Raw genomic sequence first — 21,032 nt, 5'->3', positions numbered from 1 at the left:
TCATTTATCAAACTTTAACAACACACAGAAATGCATCACTTTACCACTCATGGCATTTAATAAAACAAAAAGGAGAGAAACAAACAGTTCCCAAGCATTCATTTCCATTTACACTATTTAGTTGTTCTTGTTTTTGCATCTGGTGGCTGCAGCATTAAAAAACACTGGCACCTTTCACCTGACTTTGGGCTGGTCTCACAATGGTCTGCCTGCTTATACAAGCCAGAGTGTTATCAGTGCCGCTGGCAGTCAGGACAGGGTGATAAGTCATTTGCAGACAGAGCCTGAGGTAGGCGTGGCGAGCAGCAGCGAACTGCAGCACAGGAACCAAGAGATTCAAACGAGTCCTGAAGCAGAGAGCGTCTGCCCTGATCGCACAGCCAGAGTGACTGAGCAGCACAGGTGAAGAGGTTTGTGGCCAGGCAAGAACTAACAACCTAAAGCTAAGTCTAATGCTAACGTTATCTTTAAATAGACATTTTTTTTCCGCCTTGGCCAAAAGGTGAAAACATCAGAGGACTGAAAGACATTTCATGAATAGCAAGTAGAAAGTAATGTGTAAAATGTAAAAGGCATCCATTAACTATAATTGGTTTATTGCTGTAATGAGAGAGAACTGGATTAAAAGGAAAGAAAAATTGTTTCTATGGCTTCCCCTACTGCGTCTTGGTCAGGAACTGAAGTGGAGGCGTGTCTGCAGTTTAGGGGACGACTGTGTACGGCTGATAGGGCAGCATCTTCTGTCGGTCGTTGATTGCGTAAATCCACGCAGGCTTGACAAAGTTCAGGTTGCTGTTCTCCATCAGCGCCTGTAATGGAAGGGAAATAAAAGAACAAATGCACTTTGAAAAAACTCACGGCTCGGCTCATGTAATTGCGCCTGCTAATTTAAATACTAACAAGGCACTAAAATGTCTGATTCTGACCAGCGGTTTCTAACAGATTTGACACACTCTAGTTTCTCAATTGGCTTCAATGATTTTACTTGATTATACCTTGCAGTGTGATAAGGGCTACTGCCTCAAAGGAAAATGCCTCAGAGGTCTCTGCGGTGATATTGCTGTTTTAGGCACCACCATCTAGTTCCATGATGTTCAAGTGAAGGGAGACATCTCTATAGCAGACATATCCAAAAGTTGTTTACTCACGCCCCAACAATCTTGATATGGTTGTCCAGATACTAATACTAGAGTCCGAAATGTCTCAAATATGGCCTAAAATGCTTGAATTGTTATTGGCGAGTAAACAAATCTATACACTGACCAATAGAACCATTCATCTGTAAGAAACGGGGGCCCTTCTACTTCCTTGTGGCAAAAGTTACTTAATGAAAGATTGTAATAGCATGACAGGAAAGAGGAACAATATATGTTTTTGATTTCGGGGTGAACTGTCCCTTTAAGCTCACGTTAGACATCCTAATTTGGCTGCAGAAAAAAACGTAACAATAAAAGAGGAAAGAAGAAAGGACTCAAACTCACATCTTCAAAGGACTCGTGCCACCCTTCGCTGGTCACCACGAACTGCACCTTCTCCGTCATGTAGTCCTCAATTGCTCTGGAGCAAAGACGATATTGTGTTTTAATACAAATATTTAACTTCCCACGGCCAGTTAAAGTCATTGGGGTAACTTCTCGAAGCCAGTCTCACCCGTTAAAGGCAACGATGTATCGCAGCAGCAGGCGCCTCTCGTTGTTCGGGAATTTGCCGTAGAGGAAAAAGTGCTTTCCACTCAGGAAGTCTGGAAGTAAATGAGAAAATGGGAAGAGAAAGTTGAATAATAGAGACCAGCAATTATGAGTGCTCTAAAGAAGAGAAAGGAGCAAAGCAAAGAAAACAAGAGAATAGTGGTGCACAGTTTGACGTTGGTGTGAGCCGTCCAATTATTTTCTGTCAGACGGAGACGCAAGGACGTGTTCCTGTGACCGGAACAGGGACTGATTAAAGAGACAAAGACAAATATAAGCACAGGCAGAGACATACTTGGGAGCTCGGGGATGGGATGATCCTGTTCAGCCTCGGCATCTGTGTTTTCATCCGTCGATCCTCCGTATGGATCTTCCTCTTTCACCGTCTTCCCTTTTCCTGCAGCTTTCTTCTGTCTGCTCTCGTTCTCCACCCTGTTACAAGGACAGAAAAAAGGACTTGTTACATCTTTGATGCTACAAGGAGTCATGAATTCCACTCAAAAGAAGAAGCTTCCCTGCTTGTCGCCTTGGAGCTAATTAATTTATACAAGACACACTTAAAGCTAGTTCTATAGCCTTGTAGTTATTCAGTCTTTACAGGACAACAGTTAGAAGTCTAACTTGGATTTTACTTTTTAAAAATGTTGTTTCTATAACTGTGCGCTCACAGCTCAATATAACCACCAACTAATTAACCACAAGTGTGAAAGTTGCTCTTTTTAAGGCAATCGAGCATTCTCAGTTCAATTTATCAATATGAATACATCCTCAACTACCAGTCCCTCCGCAAATTAGTGATGAGCTTCAAAGTGGAGAGAGCTCTCTTTTCTATCGGTGGGCTTTTTCTGAGATTTTGAAAGAGAAAACCAGTCAAAAACAAAAGTTAATTGGCTGAAAAGCAGTATTAATTATTTTTTTTGCTCACGTGCCAGCAGTGAAAAAAGTTGTAAACACAACACACACATATTGACACCTTATAATAATAATAATAATGCTGTTGTGGTGAACGTGTTTGCAAACAGATGCATTTTTAAGTGTCCAGCATGCACAGAGCATCATTAGTATTCACTCACAGTCGTGTTTTTGACGATCTGACAAATCTAAGTCAAATATTTATTTTCCTTTCAGCCTTATCTTGTCCCTCAGGGAAATATCTGGTTTTTGGGCTCCTAAATGTTTCACTATGTTTTCCAGCTAGTTGCTCTGTCTGTCTGCTGATTGACTTACTGAAAAATACATTTGGTATCAAAAAACAAAACCTGAATTGGAAAAGGAATAAAAGGTAAAAAATATATATATATATTATATATATATATATATATATATATATATATATATATATATATATATATATATATATATATATATTATTTGGATACTTGACCTCTTTTCTATGATGAGCTGTGGATTTTTTCTTCACGTCCATCTTTTGTCAAACAGCACTGATCAGTTTTCTTGTCACTGACGGGATTTTCAGTTTCACCTCCCTACCACCACTGTTTTTCCATTGAGGGGAGGCGATCAAAGGGATAAAGGGGGCAAGGAGAGCACCAGGAACTCAAGTCTGTAACTGCTGTTCTTTTCACTTATACCCCTTTACCACTGGACGAAAAGCCCACCAACACCTGCTAACATCTGGAGTTTGTCTTTTAACAGGAATGTGTACCATCTGTGTTCATTCCCGCAACAGCTCCATCATCAGCAGTGATGGAAGCTCAACAGCCTGGTGGACACGCTAAGATTCGCCCCTTGTCAGACGTGATGCTGTGACGCATTTTGAAGGTAAGGAAGCTGGCTTGTTAATATTTCTGACTCTGTCAAGCACCAATTGAACATCACTCAGTCAGCACTTTGAAAGAGAGACTGAAATTAAAATACTACAACGTAAACAGCAAAACATTGTCGGTTGATTCCGCGTCACAACCTGATGCTTGGTGCTGAAATATATTCAGCAGCCTGATTGTTATTAAGAATTTGTAAAACAGGGTTTCTGTCTTCTGAATGTAGTCGAATGACACGTATGACCTGCTTCTTTCAGCTCTGTTTCACCAGTGCATTTGTGATGATGAACATGACACCTAAGGATAAAGAACAGATAGGCAAACTCTTCCTCCTGGAAAAGGGAAATAAGTCTATTGCCTGTTTTTAGTGGGTTTATCCACAATTTAAAAAACTAACTACACGCATGATTTGCTGTAAAAGTACTAATAGAAACTGACTATCTTCGAGCTAGCTGACACATATCAGTTAGCGTTAGCACTTGTTTCTGCAAACCTCTCCCAGACCACCATACCGACAAGTCCCTGTTCTGTGCCATAATTTAAAGTCACTCCCCTGGCTCCATATGTCTGGTGCTGCTCAGGTAATGTACAGATATTTTTTAGAGTGCTTATGGTTCCAAAACAATAAGCTGAAAGACTCTAAAATGCTCTATAAAACTGAGGACTACAGAGTCAGGTGATAAAAACCTCTTACACTTCATTCAGTTATTTGATTTGTTGTTGATGTTTGGTGAAGCTCCAAGTGAAAGCCCAAAAAATGCTTTTTGAAGTTGTTTGCAGAGTTGCTCTGTGCCGTATTTCAGTACAACCCTCTAACCAAACAACCTGCTCCACAATGAAATAAACATTAAATGAAGATGAATGAAAGATGTGTTTTTACTGAAAGGCGTTTCTCAGAGATTACCTCGTGTGAGAAATAAAACAGGTAAAGAACCAACCTAAATGGTGTAACTATGTGATTACTGTGCAATTACCAATCAACCTCAAGTCAATGTGGAGTTACTGATTTAAGACTAAACAGATTGTTAATCGACTAATGGAGCAGCAAGAAAGCAGAGACAGGATCAACAACCATTAAGAACATCCTCAACTCGTCCACATCGTTACAATTTGCATCACTGATGTTTTTCGTGTTGTTTACCTCTGCAGCTCGTCTTCCGTGTCCACGGCAGATTCATCATCATCACCTCCTGTGAAATGAAGTGTTCATTTGTCAGTATGGTAAAAGTAACCTTGCACGAAAAGTCCTCGCAGAAAATTATGTTAAACTTAACACAAGAGTAAAACGTTCCACACATTTATAGTTTATCATCAACAACACAAGTTTGCTGCTGTATTCGAGGACACTGCCATCACTGCACTGTGGCCCTAATCTTAAAACTAATTAACTAAGGAAATTGAATGTCAAAGACTTAACCCGCTTTAAATTTCTGTTCATTTTAGAAGGAGTTTAAGCTTCCTGCTCAGCGCCAGGTCAGTCTACATTTCTGTGAATCATATATCAGCAGTTCAAGAGGATCTAACCTTGTTGGTAACTCTTTCCATTACCATACAATCCTGTGCTGCTGAGGGGAAGGACAAGACACTCTAATTAAAATGCCGTCTCTCTGTATATGTTTGTTGGGTCAGTGTTTGTTGCGTCGCCTCGCTGATGCACCACGGCACTTTACTTCTGGCCTCACATTAACATAGAAATGAGAATCATGCACAAGTCCCTTCACGGTGATTACGTCTTGCCTCAGTTCTTGTTTCTCCCTCAAACTGCGTCCATGGTCTTGTCCTTTTCACGCTGACGTTGTCAACTCATCCACTTCCAAGTGCTTCATAAAGGTGATCCCTTTTGTCTAATCCCTGGGCTCTCACATCCTCTCCGTGTCCCTGCCAATTCATTCAGTCCTCTTCAGCACCAGTGTTGCCCGCCCTCCCTCCTTCTTTACTTATTTGAACAAATAGAATGAATCACTTTCTGTGAGTCACAGCCAATTACAATTCAGCTCTGGGGTCTTAAAAATACAGATAAGTGAGTAAATACATTTTTACATGTATCTTTGCTTTGATTATCAGATATAACTGAATTTAATTGGGCTGAGAACCTTTTTGCACCTCTGTGCCTGAAAAATGTTGTTTTCGCATGTTTTATTTACTCTCACTGCAGTATATTTGTGGTGCGTGACCCTGAGGCAGTGCAGAAATAAAGTGTTACATGTATCAATACAAAAACAAGACACATAGAGAGGAAGAAACACTGTGCAACCCTGATTGAACAAAAGAGGAATAATAATTTAAAAAAAGGCACATTTTCTGCTAAGACCATGTCTGAGGCAGTGGTGGCCTAAAGGTGAGCAAAACAAGGTTTGCTGGTTCAAGACAAGTCTGAGTGAGGAAAATGAAAGGCAGTGCTTGCCCCAGCCGCATTACCACCACTGTGGTGACCTTGAGCAAGGCACGTAACCCCAACTGCTCCAGTGGTGATGCTCTCACTGGACAGGTGATCAGATTGAGGCTGTACTGGGCAGCTTCCAGGTGGGAAAGTGTAGGTGTGTGAATTTGATAAGGGCGTTCCTGAACCCTCCCTGGATAAATAAAGGTGTCAAACTAGAATTAACACATCACACCAACGTCACAGTGCATCTAACCAATGATGTCATAACCTCAACATTTGATCATATCATGACAAATGCATCGAAAAAAGTTTTTTGTGAGGTCACAGTGACCTCAGACCTCTGTCTGTCAAAATCTAATCAGTCCAAACATGAGTCAAAGTGAACATTAGTACAAAAATGGAAGAAATTCCCTTCTGGTGTTTCTGAGATACTATCATACAATGGGATGGACAGACAGACAACCTTAACACATAATGCCTCTGGCAACGGCAACAAGTATCGCAGGTATCATGTTAAGCAGGTATCAACTTTCTCATCTTAGACTAGCATGCTAGCATTTGCCAATTTGCACCAAACACAAGGTGCAGCTGAGGCTGATGGGAATTAGGTGCGTATATTTTTTTTCAAATGTCGTGGAAATCCATCCAACAGTGGTGGAGGTGTATAAATGTTCAACCAAAAAACTGAAGGTCATCAAACTTGTTTGGGATCATTATCTAAAACTGTCAAAACATTTCGGCCAGAATTCAATAGTGAAAAAACAGTTAGTATGGCAAGAATATGTTTTTGTACTTTTATCTATTAATTACATCAGGCACGTATGCATTTCTCGACCTAGTCTTTTTAGGCGTGGGCTTTATTTCTTTTGAACAGACTGTACTTTATCGGCTACATTTTCAGTTCAAGTAAATGCGCTGAGATAAATAAGCTAGCCTTCAAGACTGAGAAAAAAACTTTTTCTTTTATTTCATTAAGTGCAGAGTCACTGAAGTGTCTTTGCTGATGTTGACTGAGTCTTATGGAAGCATCATGTAAAGTTCAGTCTCTTTTTTTTCACTGTGGACATCAATGTTTTAAAAATTAGTTCATGCAAACCTGGTTCGTCAACATCAGTGGAGCCAGCATACTCATCATCTTCATCCCTCTTTTCTGGTGTCTTTTTGGGGGTCGCTTGTCTCTCCTGCTTCTGATGACTCTGCAAGAACAGCATGAGCACTAAAACTGTTTACATACTAGAACAAGGATTCTTTATTAGATCACTTTTAAGAGGCTCACTTGAAAAAACAAATTTACCTTTGTGTTCATTTCCTCTTCACTCTGGTCGTCCACTTCCATTTCGCTCTCCGAACTCGACTCTGCTCCATCCATCAAGTACCTGAAAGAAGACAAAAAACGGGTGAACAAAAGACGTCAGGATGATTAAAGGCCAAGGGGAAACGGATGCCAGCACAATAAATCTTGCTCCCAATCAGTTTTACTTGCACAATGTTTCAAACTGCAGTGGGCCACTGTCAGGTAATAGGGGAAGAAAAGCAAGGTTCAGAGTGAAGGTTTTATTTTTCACCAGTCAGTGTCTTGGTGCTTAAAACATTATCCCTGTCTGTATTGTAACTCTGACCAACAAAATCTGATCTCGAGATATAGGAAAACAAGTTTGTTTGGTACAGACACCTACAAATGTCACTTCATGAGGATTTTAACAGTATTTTTTCCAGAATGTGATGCAAAAATGATCATCCCCCATGACATATTCATTTTAACTGAATAAACAAGTTGTTCTCTGAGGAAAATAACGTCCCCAGAACACTGTTTGAAGCTAGAAAGGTGGCAGGGTCCGCCACACATGAACGAAGTCAAACTGTAAAAATGTTTTTACCCTTTAAGGTCTTTTTGTTTATTTAGGCATAAAAATTAATACAAATAAGTCACTGAAGATCAATCTCTTTTTTTTTCTTCCCCAAAACTACCTTAAGCATCTTTATGACATGACAAACGTTTTTGAAAAATACTAACAAACCAGCAAAAAGCAGATTTCTGCAAACAGAAAATTAAATGACAATATAAAATCAGGCAGAAAAGCAGAAAAAAATGAATCCACTAAAGATTTTCTCTGCAAAAGGTTAAGAGAGTGTGGGGAGAAAAAAAAAACAACAGGAAGCCAAATGATCCAATAAATTCACAGAGATGATAATAGTGCAGGCAATGCAGGTGACACACAGAAAAACAGGAAGGGACGACCAACAGACAATTCCCTTGTGTCCTCTCACACACACACACAGAGACATTTTACTGACCTACGCTCACTCGTTTCAGAATACTTAGTGCCCCGGAAATTGGAAAAATCGAAAAAAGGAAACATTGGGTAAAGTGGATTAACGTACAATCTGTTGGTTATGACTAAGGGTGTTGACCAGTATGACTTTTTCAGGGCCAACACTGATTAGTAGAAAGCAAGGAAGGTAACAAAATTCAACTGTGCAGACATTTCGAATAAGCAGTGATTTATTTATTTTTTAATGATTTTATAGGTAGTCTGACAGAAACATCACTGACACCTATAAAAGGAATGTGCTGATTAACTGCCCAGATAATCGGCCAAGGCCAGAGCTGAATGCAACTGATAACTGGGGCTGTTTGAGCCATTTCACTACGTCTGACATTTAATACACTGAAAGATTAATCAACAACAATCAATAATCAATAACATAAACCACAGCAGTAGCCCCTATTAGTGAGGTCATGTAGGGTATACAAAGTCGTCTACAGCTGGCCACAATAGATAGGACACACCATCAACACATGATACATTTTGTTTGCCAAAACTAGTAAATATCTGTCATTATTGATTGAAACATCAAAAAGAAGCCCGGGGTGAATGTTCAATATCTGTCCACAAAATCAATGATTTGTTTAACCAAAGGGTCAACCCTGGGGGCAAGTAATTACAGTGATATACTGAAAGGCCCACAGAAGCAGTACATCCTCATTCTGTTAAGCTGAACTCAATAATCCAACTCTGAAAGTGGACAATTTTCAGATTTAGATTTTTTGAGGTCTGACTGATTTCCGCTGATTTGATTGCAATAACACTGTGAATGGCAGCCTTTCCCACATTCAATCAATTGGAGAACAGCATGCTGATAAAAAAAAAAATAAAAAAATCAGCCGATAGCCAACACTGTGAAGTGTGTTCTTTTATTTTCTGGAAAAAATCATTCATCCGTAGTCAGACGAGGTAGATATGTTGGGTTTTAGTGTGTTTCTCTGTGCATCTCCCACTGACTTTAACACCAATGACCACAGTGAGATTTGGTGACGTTGTGACCCTTCTTTCTTTTTTTAGGATCCTTGAGCTGGTCGTCAAACCAAAACCAAGCCGATATCTGCTAGTAGATCCTCAAAGGATGTTGACTGATTCAGCTACTGAGGTTTGGCCATTGTCTCGCCTTGTTAAGATGGACTCGAAAGATTAGAGGATGAAGCAAATGCAGCTGTGGCGCAAAGTCTACTGATATAACTAGTGATGATGACCTGAGAGGATTTCTGGAGCTGAAATGGCCAACAGAATAAAAGGCAGACAGAAAGTTAATCAAGTAGTATGATGAGATGTCCAACATTCATTTTAAATTAATGTAAATTGAATATCTTTGGATTCTTGACTGTTGGGGCAGCACAGACAATATACACTATCGCAGACTAAATGATTAATAAGCATCTTGTGAAACTTAAAACATTTTTTTTGGCTCTGCACACTTCAGGAAGCAGCAAATATTTTCAGACAGGAACTTTGAGGTGTTTGTGATTAAGCTGAATGTGTCCTAGATCTATCACAGTGTGATTGCGCTGATATTTTGGCTTGAGCTGACAAACTATTTCCCCAATCCCTCTTGGGATGTTGCTGCAGAGCCTCTATTTTAATGAGAAATTTGTTTACTTATTCAATTCTATTGTGATAGGACGCTGCGGAGCTGTTTGAGTGTTTTCTGCCCTCTTCTCTTCCTGCCCATCTCTGCATCCTCACTGATTGGATAATGACTATGAAGGGAACATTTCTGGGCTGCTTAGCTAATGTCTCTCTAATACGTACACTACCTACTACGTATGCATGTCAGGACCTCAATGAAGCGGCGCAACTACCCCCAGATGCTCGCTGGCAAAGTGTTTGGGTGCATTATGGAGCAACAGTTTGAGAGTGTGAGTGTGCGTATTTGTTTGGGTACTTGTCATCATCAAAGTAAGTGGTCCCTTTAATTACCCATAGCAGATGCAGCTTTTAAATAAAGGATACATCATCAAAGCTGCACACTCCACACGCTGCACAATAGCGTTGCTGGACAGGGGAATGGATTATTCTGACAATAAGAGAGGGGGGCGCAGACGGGGGAGGACGAGGGTGAGGGAGACTGAGTGGGAAAAAAAGTGAGCATGAGGGAGAATGACGACACAGGCTACAGTGAACTTCTCCTCTGTGTGCACTTCTGGAGAATCTTAAAAATAAGGATCAGATTTCATAAAACCACAGCGCTGTGTGTCATCGCCCTTCAGCAGTGCGTATTTAAAAAAGCTTTCGCTATCACCCTCTCCCTCTCAGTCTCTTTGTACAGCTTATATTCACACCGTGGCTATCCAAAATAATCTCATCAAAATGTAACTCTGACCGCTTTCCTTTCTACCTTTGAAGACAAATGTAGAAAAAAAGACTTGATGGCACTCAGAATCTTATCAGTGGATTTTTCCTGCAAATATATCTTTAAAATGACAGTAATGTCAAAATAACTAATTAGATCCACAGGAGAACACACTAATAATGGGTTTGTGTCAGCTCCTGGTGTGTACGTGTCATTCGTCTAAATCTGCAACCTGAACATTTTTTTTTAGACTATCTGCCAATGACCTATTCTGATTATTTGATTAATTCTGTCTATCATGGTTTCAAAAGGTGCAGTTCACGGGCCAACGGTGGCCATCAGAAACGAAACATGACATGCATGAATAATAATTAAAGATTCACTGGTCTATTCAACACATACAGTTACAATAATCTATATTTAATACAATATTCGGCAGTGTCTGGATGGACAACTTGGCACGTTAATGGGAAGTGAGCTGGAAAAACTACCATGCTGTATAGTTGAGGAGGAAGTTTAAGGAAAAGGGGATCTGCTCTTACTTGCTGCACCTTAAGATAAGACAGATAAGTGATCTGAGGTGAATTCATGATGCTCAAGGAATTACCGTTAAATGCCATTATGATTCGAATCACAAGTCCTACGACTGGATTATAGGTTTTCTTCTGCGACCCTCAATCTTATGCACCCAGTCGTTCAAACTCTGAGGACCTCTGTTCTATGAAATGACGACAAATTCTGACAAAAACAACAAAAGATCGAGTCGATTGTGACGAATTAAACCACAGTGGTCACCGACTACTAAATTGGTTTTGATTTTTTTTATTGATTGACTGATTGATGGACTAATCTACAAATCTTTCAGCTCTAATTTCAAATTGTTATTGACTACAAAGTGACGAAGTATATTTGTGAGATTAACACTGCCAATATAAACCTCCCTTTCACCTTTCAGTCCATGAGCAGGTTTTTCTACAAGAAGACCCGCTCTGTTTGTCAGAATAATCTTTCAGTAATATTTCATACACTTCATTAGTCTAAACTTGAATGCTGTCACAGTTTTCATTTAACCGACTTCTGATGAATAAGAAAATAAAATCACTTTGTATGCGAAGAAAATAGAGAGGCAAAAAAAAATCACAGTCAGATGTGTTCAGCTCCAGAATCCATTAAAATAGTTTGTCAATAGCATTTGGGCAAATGCAAGAAAATAAAAAGACAACCAAAAGCTGATCTGAATATGCACTGGCTCTGCAGAGCCGTAGAAAAATAGGCAACGGATATAAAATATATTATAAGCAAGAAAGCTAATGAGATATCTGATGTAAGGTTTCCACAGGGTTTTACTCCTCTGGAGCTGATGATCATCATCAGTCATTCATGCAAATACATCAGTTTCAAATCCATCACTGAAGCAATCTCCAAATTACCACAACTATAAAGCTCCCTCTCACATGCCCTAATCTCCATATCATGTGAGTTTTACAACTCAAATTATGTCATTATGGAACGAATATCTCTGCTATAGAGACAAATGTCTGACGACCTAAAAGGTGCCATTAGGTTAATCAGAAGGATAAATCCAGTCATGATTAAAGCCTAACCGATATATTAATTGGACCATACAACTCCCGATTAAGATTAAGAATGCTGTCAAATTGAAGGTGATCACTCATTAACAAACTCAATTTATGCATCGAATAACATGCAAGACAACAGTTCACCTTAGAAGTTGTTAGCTGCCAGTTCTGTTCAGGGTTTCTCATACACAGGCTCTATTCAGCCTCATTGTAGTGTGAGCTTAACAGGTAAACAATTAGTTTGTTTGTTACGATTCCGACCAACCAATAGACAATCAGACATGGTTGTTTATTGTTGTGAGTGCAGCCTGATATAGAACCACTAATGGAGGCAGGAACACTGTTCTGTGTGGGCTGTGATGGTAGTCACGGTAACAGAAGAAGAAAGTAGGAGTCTTATTTCACTGGAGTCAATACTAGAGCCGCAATGATTAGCTTATTAATAGTTAAACATCACACATCATACTCTTTTAATTAAGTTGTTAAAGAAAAAAGCCTCTTAAATGTCAATATTTCCTGGTTTCTTTGAGTTGTTTTTTTGACAGTGAACTGAATATCTGCGGGTTCTGGATAAAAGGACATTAAGGATGGCATAATCTTGGTCTTTAGAAAACACTGATCAACATGTTTTGCACTTTTTTGACATTTAATTGATCAATAAAAATAATCTGTAGTGGCATCCCTTGTCAATACTTTAACAGCTATTAACATATATTGGACATGTGTGTTGTCTGAATGCAACAAAAGCCTGACATTTGTGAGTTCAGTAACCTTAGATAACCTAGCAGTGTTAAAGCTTGGCTGTAAATGACTTCATCTTCAAGCCAGACACATTCATAACAGAAGTGATGTGTGTAAAATAATTCCTTAAATGATGAAGCAAAGATTCATACAGTGTAAGAGTACAGTACCACGGCAATTCATCTGTACCCTCCATCGCCTTTCTCTACAGGCATTCTGCTCTACATTATTGAGTGGACACAGAGTCATGACAGAAAAAAATGACAGAAGACCTTGATGTTTCTGAAGCTCCCCCTGTAATGAGGGATATAATTAGGGGGCTGCTGGAGCTGGCTGGGTTGAATTTGTGATCACAGCAGGCATCAGCTGCTCAAGGTTACAACGTTCTCGGTAGCAAGTGGGCATCACTGCTGTCTGTGAGTGGTGTATTTTTGGACGCTTCAATCAGTGTGAGTGCTGTGCACAGATTGTACCATGTGGAGGTTCAGACGTGGCTTAAGAGAAAAGTATTAATCAGATGTGGGTTTGTACTTTAGACACATGTTCTGAACTAAAAACCAGGCTGTGGAAGTGACCTTTAACAGACATCAAAACCCATCCAGCTGTTCCTGTGCTCAGGCCTTATTAAAGCAACATTATGTAACTTTTATAACTAAAAGAACAGTTTCAAAATCATTTTGATGGTACAGTGTATTGTAATTGTGTGAATGATGTCTCTGTCTCAGCCACTCTGCCCCCATATTACTTGTATCTACATCTAACTTCAGTGAGAGGGTAGGATCACAGTGTTACACACGTTTACTTCAAGATGCAAGTTTTCAACACATAACATTGTTATGATGTTCGTAGTGAGCACCTACATTACACCTGACAAACTGTTGCAGACCTGGGATCACGCCTCCAGGAAGAGGGCCAGGCTTTGAAGCCATCTTTCTTTTTTCAAGTCTAAAGGAGCTGCAAGATTAAACATTTCATTTTTATTCACCATAGCCGAGCACTTGACCAGAAGTTACCCGGCTTGGATGGCTGAAATCTACATGAAAGATCCGGGTAACGTCATAGCAGGGAAGCCGCTTCAAAACGCCACTGAGCAGCTTTTGTAGGAACGACATGGGCTCTGCCTCCGACACTGTGTCCAGCTTTAAATATGACATCCTTGCCTGGGATTTGTTTTTACAAACGGCAATGTTGCACTCAGGAACTGTGATTCCATCTGGGACAAAGTACCAATTTCCGTGGCTTTCAAAGTCTTAATGTTATTTCAAGCATCACTACAGTTCATGATTATATTGCCATAAAATCACCTCAACTTTCCACACATCTGTTAATCATTTCACCCTCTCTTACCGTTTATAGGAAATCTTCTGTTTCCTCTTGTGGCAGTCCATTACCCATTCCTTCCGTACGATCATGCCTCCTGCTGATTTCACCTGGCTGTACTTGGGGGTGTTAGCGAAGGCACAGCTGGAGTTTGATCGGCCAAAGGAGATATACACACACACACACGCGCGCGCACACACACACACACACGCTTAAATCAGTGAAGAGAAGCTGACAAGGGTAATAGTCTTCTCTGACAGCAGGGATCAGGATGCAATCAAAGTGAATTACTTGGAGTGCTTAAAGAGCTGTTGCACAATCCTGTAATCGGTTTTAATGATCAAGATCGACAACAGATAAAAATGGCTCAAGACAGAACATCTCTGGTGCAATTAAGAAAGCATCATTCAAAGGTAGGTTTGCACTTCACATTACATCCAAATGATCTCCTCTGATCTTCAGGAGACTTATTTTCTTTACACTTCAGTCATTACAAACAATTGACTACAGCAATAATGTTTATGTTCTCTAGATTTTGTAAACAACCAATGATGACCGATCAAAAATCAGTTTTATCTGCAATGCTAAAGTTTTTGTTTGGTCCATATTTGTTTCACTTTATCTGCCAATGTTCTGCAGTTTCTCTGTGTATTGATCTTTTGCCTTATCAGCAGCTCTTTTGCATTTGTACCCCAATTTGTCTCTTCAATTTATTTTTACAGGGGCATTTTTGTAGCTGCTACCAGAGAACTCAGCGATTAGCTGCACTTGCAGCAACAACTTTTTGATGTGACAGGAATATAAAACTTTTTTGTTGAAGTTGATGTGTTTTTTTTAACTTGACAACTGGCAAAAAACAAAACAAAGACAGTCAATTAAATCTTCTTAACAACCCTGTCAAAGGAGTGACATTTCATTTTGAATGCATTTATGCACAAACAAGTCAGTAAGACTATGATGACTACTTCATTTTAGCGATTTTAAACATCCATACATGGTAAAGCAGGACTTCTCAAGCCAACCCACAAACTTCCACATGTGATACTTACATGAGGTGTGTGGCGTCAGGAGTCCAGTCCGGTCGGTATTTGGCTCCCATGTCCAGAGCCTTTTCTCTCAGCTCCCCTCTGAAGGGGTTTTGGAAGCCGCTGAGAACAAACACCACCCCCTCCATGATCCGGTTGAATGGGACCTGCTGCGCGGTCTGTGGTTTAGCTTTCTGTTGTCTGGGTTTGGGTTCGGGTTTGGACGGGCTCGCCCGCTTCTTGTCTGCAGACTTCTGTGCCGAGGAAGCTGGAAAGACGAGTTGAAAAAGTTGAAGCAAGTTTTCCTAATGAAGAAATAATCTGTATGCAAAGGTGAGTGGTACCTTTCGCAGTGCTGGGGCTCGGTGTACTGGCTGGGCTTGGCTTGTGTTTGGGAGTCGCGGCTTTGCCCTCAGGTGAGCCAGCTGGGCTAATTTTCTTTGAGGGTGGAGGGCCAGAGGCATTTTGTCGCTCTTTGCTGAACTCAAACTTTCTTTTTGCAGGTGGCTATGAGGAAAAAAGTGATGTAAGTAACAAAAAAAACAAAAAAACAAAAACGGCAACCTTTCAGAAAGGTAAAAATAATGTGTATCTGTATATTTAAGACTGCTGTGGAGGAGCACATACTGTTGGACGATGAGTGAATAAGGATAATAAAGACTCCCACAAATTGCCAACATCTCCATTTCTTTTATTGCTAGAGGGTCATCTGATAGATAAATTGTACATGTTGTGCACACTCAGAGTGCAAAACAATGATTCTGCATATCATCAAAAGATAATTAAACAATAACAGCAGCAAAGTGGAAGAACAAGAATGACTCAATTATCTTTTTAGACTACTTTCTTATGCATAGACGTGTATTTGTGCTGCCAACCCAAATAGTACTGGTTCAATTTCTTTTTGTTTACGATTATAAGACTGGCCTGATAGTCTGTTAATTAGTTTTATTCCTCTGTGCAGGCGGCTCTTCTAGGTTTCATTCTCAGGGTTACGGCTTGAACTGAGTCTATTTCATTCATTCACATCAGTAACTGTGATGCTAATGTGAAGAAACAAAAACAAACTCTGCTTTGGTAGAGAGCTTAATTTAAATGTTAAATCCACCTCAGTAGTTTGGTCAAAGTTTGATTTTTCAGACACTATTTGGTTCCAAATCAAATCAAATTACTCAGATGACCTATTTAAACCTCCAGTAATCATAGATATATTATAACAAACTTTAGGCATTTGTTTCTTCCTCTCTGTTGTTTAAATAAAGTTTTAAAATAACCTCTTGCTTATCAAGGAGAAAGCTGATTAATGACCATCCTACAGAGAGGATAATGACAGAGTTGTTTATTACCTGAGGTGAGGCAGAGCTGGAAGAGGACGCTTGGCTTGATGTGTGGGAGCTGCCACCAGCCTGCAGGGCAGCAGCAGCGTAACTCAGCTTCTGATTCTGAGGAGACACTAAAGAGAAAAAAGTGCAGAGAGCTGGTGAGGGAACAAAGAGGCTTAATAATGAAGAAATAATCTCTCCCCTCTTGTCTTAAATAGCTTTAAATAACCTTGAATTAATGGTGTGTTTAATTATTCATTATGATTAGCACTTTATGGTTACAAGGACTTGGAAGAATTGAATTGGGCTTCAGCTGCTGCCAAATTTGAATGAATGAATTTACCTTTTGGAGAAGGGCTTGACTTTGTTGCATTGTCCCGATTGAAGAAGAGACTGCCGGGCTGCAGGCTGGGAGCAGATGAAGGAGACTCATCCTTCACCCTGAACTGTCCCAGCTTTGTCAGTTTCTTATAGGGGAGAAGAAAAGTTCAGTGCCAAAAGAGAAAGACGGAGAGACTGCTCGAAGTGCAATTTTCTCTTAATATGGGAAAAAGGTTTCAACTTGACAAATGATTTCATTGCTATAAAGCTGTGCAGTTCACAGAATAGACTGAGTATCTGCACACACTGCAGCGAGGTGTGCTGTGTCATGTTTTAGTTATGACTTCTTCCCAGAGCTAAATATAAATGCTACACAAGTTCATATAAAAGTAATGCAGTGCTGATAACAGTGTGGCAGCATATTTAACTACAGTATGTAATAAAATGCTCACAAAGAAAAATATTTTTATAAGACTGAATCTCATCAACATGAATGGATAACTGGAGGGTTATTTGTTTACTGGGGATCTCTCTAATCTCTCCAACTGGTTTGTTCTGTCAACTGAAGTAACATCCTTGTGTCAGAACAGAAGGGCAGCTGGGTCGTGACCCTTTATACTTTTTTGTCACAAATCGAAATGTGACAAAGCACATAATGTCAAAAACTCAGTACAGTCCAAAGTCTGGAATGTTTGGTAAGACAATCTTTACTTAATTAATTCAGATATAAATGTTTCTTTTGTTGATGAATTTTGATGCTCTGTGGCTGGCCTGTAGTTGTATTTTGTTGTACAATTCCAGGCATTAATGAAATAACCTTGATTAGCCTATTGAAAAATAGTATTACTTTATATTCTTTATAAATGCCTACTAAGGTAACAGGTCTGTAATGTTTAAATGCAGCTCTTGATTGAGAATACTGTCAAACTAGTGCAGTAACACTAACATATATCATAAGTACTTCATAACAGAAGACATAACGAATGTCTAATATATAAACTCTGTATAATGTTAAGATTCCTATCCATATAAGACACTGTCATCAGTACGTCGTCGATCCAATTACCTATACTGTTTTCACTGTCAGCAGGCACCAGAGTCACTATGACTTGCCACTGCAGTAAAAGCAGCAGTGCTAGATGGTGGAACAAATTGGTCGCCAGCAGTGATGAAACTCATAGCATTGGAATGAAAATCAATACTTAGTCATCGTCAACAATATTCTCATTGTCTCAAGTGAAATGGAAAAGTCTAAGGGCAAAGCTAAAAGGTTTCAGAAGATGGTGTGGCAGAACTCACCGGGGGCGTTGTCGGAGGAGGATCATTTTTGTCAGGCGGTGAATGAAACTTGATGAAGGCTAGTCCGTATGCTATGTTCTACAAAAGATCATCATGGAATTAATCAATTTACAAGTAGCAATGCTTATTAGTGTACATGTTCTCTTTGCAAAAGCAAACTTAAATTCAGTAAATATCTGAGCTGTAATAACTTGAGCATCTACAGGTGCAGCTCCAAAACAAGATGTCAAGATTACGTTCTCACTGTGACACGCGGTAAAAGTACAGTTAAAGTATTACTCAATGCAAATGTTTAACGTTTGGATTCTGTTGGCTCTGCTGAATAGTTAGATGGAAGTTTTAGTCTCCACTCTCTCTATTTCACACTCCATTTATTTTAAATGACTGGGACCCTACCTTGCTGTATGGCTGGCTACACACAATTTTCACTCTGTCCCACTTCTCTTGTGCTGTGCTCTTCTGCAGCTGGTTGGGCCCAAAGAAACGCACGCGGCTCAAGTTGGTGCCGTTACGGCTCTCCGTGGGAGACATGAAGGAAGACGTAACCAAAAGAACCTTAAACAGAAAAGATTGACATCCCAGATTAAGAAAAAAAAAATGTAATTACTTGTTAAAGTAATGAGGAGGAGGTGATCAACTTTGAACTTAGATTGATTTGCAAGAATACCTCATAGTCCTGGTCTCTGGTGGCTGAAGAATTCCCAACCAGCACCTCGATAAAAGCCGACCCTTCATTTCCGATATCAATGCTGTGCACTTGCTCCTCTTTCTCAAACTGAGAGAAAAGTGAAATGGCACAGGTTTAACAAAGCTTACACAAGAAACAAAGTCAAAATATCTGAAAGAAACAAAGGTAAAAGTAAAACTAATTTTTACCAACCCCTAATTTTTGACATGTTTATGCCAAGGACATTAATGTATACATTACATGTGTGCATAGACCAAATTTGCTACTTTTGCTAACCAAAATTAGAAAGTGCATTACTTTAAAAAGTGATTTAAAGCTGGGTGGTGGCCAGTTGCTCTTGCTTGTTTACATGACAGGTAACAACTGAACAACTAAAAGGTTTCCAAAAAGTATAATTTGTTAAAATGTCTTTCACTTATTCTGGGAAATATTATAATCTAATGTTTAGCCTCATGTAGGAGGAGAAAGGGGAAAACAGGGAGAAAAAAATATTTTCTTTGCAGTGGCAGCATTCTGAACAGCCAACAAATTTCCACCTAATCTTTAAAAAACTAAACTAAAGCTATTTTGATATTCTGTGGGAAAGAAAGGGGAATTGAATCATAGCCAAATGTCAAGTTGAGGGAGGTCACAATTGTAAGACAGACGACACACACACGGGGGGTTCCCAAAAGGACAAAAATACATCAACAAAGCAGAAGTGTGTGTGGACGTCAACATTTTGAATTCAGCTGGTCACATACCACAGAAATGAGCGTATTTATCAAATGACCTCATACATCACAAGTTACAGAACATCAGGGTTCCCATCATGTTTCAGGATAACACAAGACTTTCCAGGACATTCAGCATCATCCATGTGTTGCCTGTGACTGGAAAACCAGTCAATCAGATTTTCCAGGTGTTCCGGGACACTTTAGGAACACTGAACAAACCCAGTCGTTTTAATAACAAAAGGAAAGTTGGATATGACTTCAGAGTTTTAATTAACTGTGTGTTATCTATACATTTGGATTAGCTGGATCATCAGGCTTTTATGATACCTAAGAATACTTCATATAAATAATCACAAAACAACATGTTATGTAACCACTGTTAGTCAACACTTGAGGGAGTAAGAGGGTCAAAACACACCTGCAGGATGACGGATGTCTGCTTCTCCCCTGGTCTTGCTGCTTTCCACTTTCTGTAGGTGTCAGAGCTCAGCAGGTTGTCTGCCTTGTGAGCCTGTTTTGCATGACGACAAGAAGTGAGAGGAAGGAAGGTTCACATCTTACCAAACACATACAACACTCAAGACATGAATGGGAACATGAGTTTCAACACTAAATAAAAACAGGTGACAAGACAACTTACAGAGTCCTCGGTGCTGCAGGACACGACGTGTTTGAGTTTGATTTCTGGCATGTTGTTGATTCTTGGCAGGTTGAAGACAATTAACTGACCAGTGTGAAAGAAAATAAAGCAGCTGGGCGGATACCTCGTCACTACACGCACTCGGTACCGGTTAACAATGAATAAAACACACACCGTTCATTCAGTGACAGTGAATTAAACCTAGAAAAGTTCGTTAAATTTACTTTAATGATACTAAGCGTCAGACATGCTGCTAGCTAACGTGTTAGCATGCTAGCAAACAATAGGCAGAGTGAACTTTGCCTGATTAGCCTGGTGGTTTTAACACAGCTCAGGGGCTACTGCGCGTTAATTCTTTTAACTGTTATGTACTCGACACATAGCCGCTTATTTTGGCATTTCATTAAATATCAGAAAACACACGTTAATGCTTTTAATTTGAAGTTAAATGTGCGTGCAAGCGAAATCATTTTCCCACCAAATGCCTGATGTGTGTCGTTGTGTTGTGACGCCACTTCCGGCTCACGGCGTTTCCAACCAATGAGAACGTTCGTCTTCTTCTTCTACAACTTAATAAGAGCATCACCGGTTTTATCGCCACCAATCGTTCAGTAAGTGTATTACAGCGACAAGGGTGGTCACACAATATAATATAATATAATATAATATAATATAATATAATATAATATAATATAATATAATATAATATAATATAATATAATATAATATAATATAGTACATACATATATTCACACTATATTTATCTTTCCCATCTTTAAATGCCTAACAGTATTAAAATACAGATGGAGTATTTCAGTCAAATCATTAATCCTGTTTGTTTTCCAGATTTTGGTGTTGGGTGTGCCCTGTCTTGTAAGAAACAAGCTTTGATAATGACA

General features: G+C 39.5%; 1 protein-coding gene across 1 annotated transcript; it reads right to left on the bottom strand.

The window, feature by feature from the left end:
• On the bottom strand, nt 1-20,660 carry xrcc1 (X-ray repair complementing defective repair in Chinese hamster cells 1). The gene is made up of 17 exons (XM_037075785.1): nt 20,134-20,660; nt 19,912-20,004; nt 18,757-18,864; nt 18,486-18,644; nt 18,090-18,167; nt 16,813-16,936; nt 16,494-16,600; nt 15,492-15,654; nt 15,172-15,415; nt 14,150-14,266; nt 7,147-7,228; nt 6,949-7,048; nt 4,611-4,659; nt 1,984-2,120; nt 1,651-1,741; nt 1,482-1,557; nt 1-809 (listed from the first exon to the last, which is right to left on the bottom strand). The coding sequence occupies exons 1-17, from the start codon at nt 20,182-20,184 to the stop codon at nt 702-704; spliced, it is 1,887 nt and encodes a 628-aa protein (XP_036931680.1). The 5' UTR covers nt 20,185-20,660; the 3' UTR covers nt 1-701.
• Nucleotides 20,661-21,032: the final 372 nt, after the last annotated feature.

The sequence above is a fragment of the Acanthopagrus latus genome, chromosome 17 (genome assembly GCF_904848185.1).
Source record: "Acanthopagrus latus isolate v.2019 chromosome 17, fAcaLat1.1, whole genome shotgun sequence".
Taxonomy (NCBI): domain Eukaryota; kingdom Metazoa; phylum Chordata; class Actinopteri; order Spariformes; family Sparidae; genus Acanthopagrus; species Acanthopagrus latus.
Note: the sequence above shows the minus strand (reverse complement) of the source record. Positions and strands in the feature narration are given on the sequence as shown.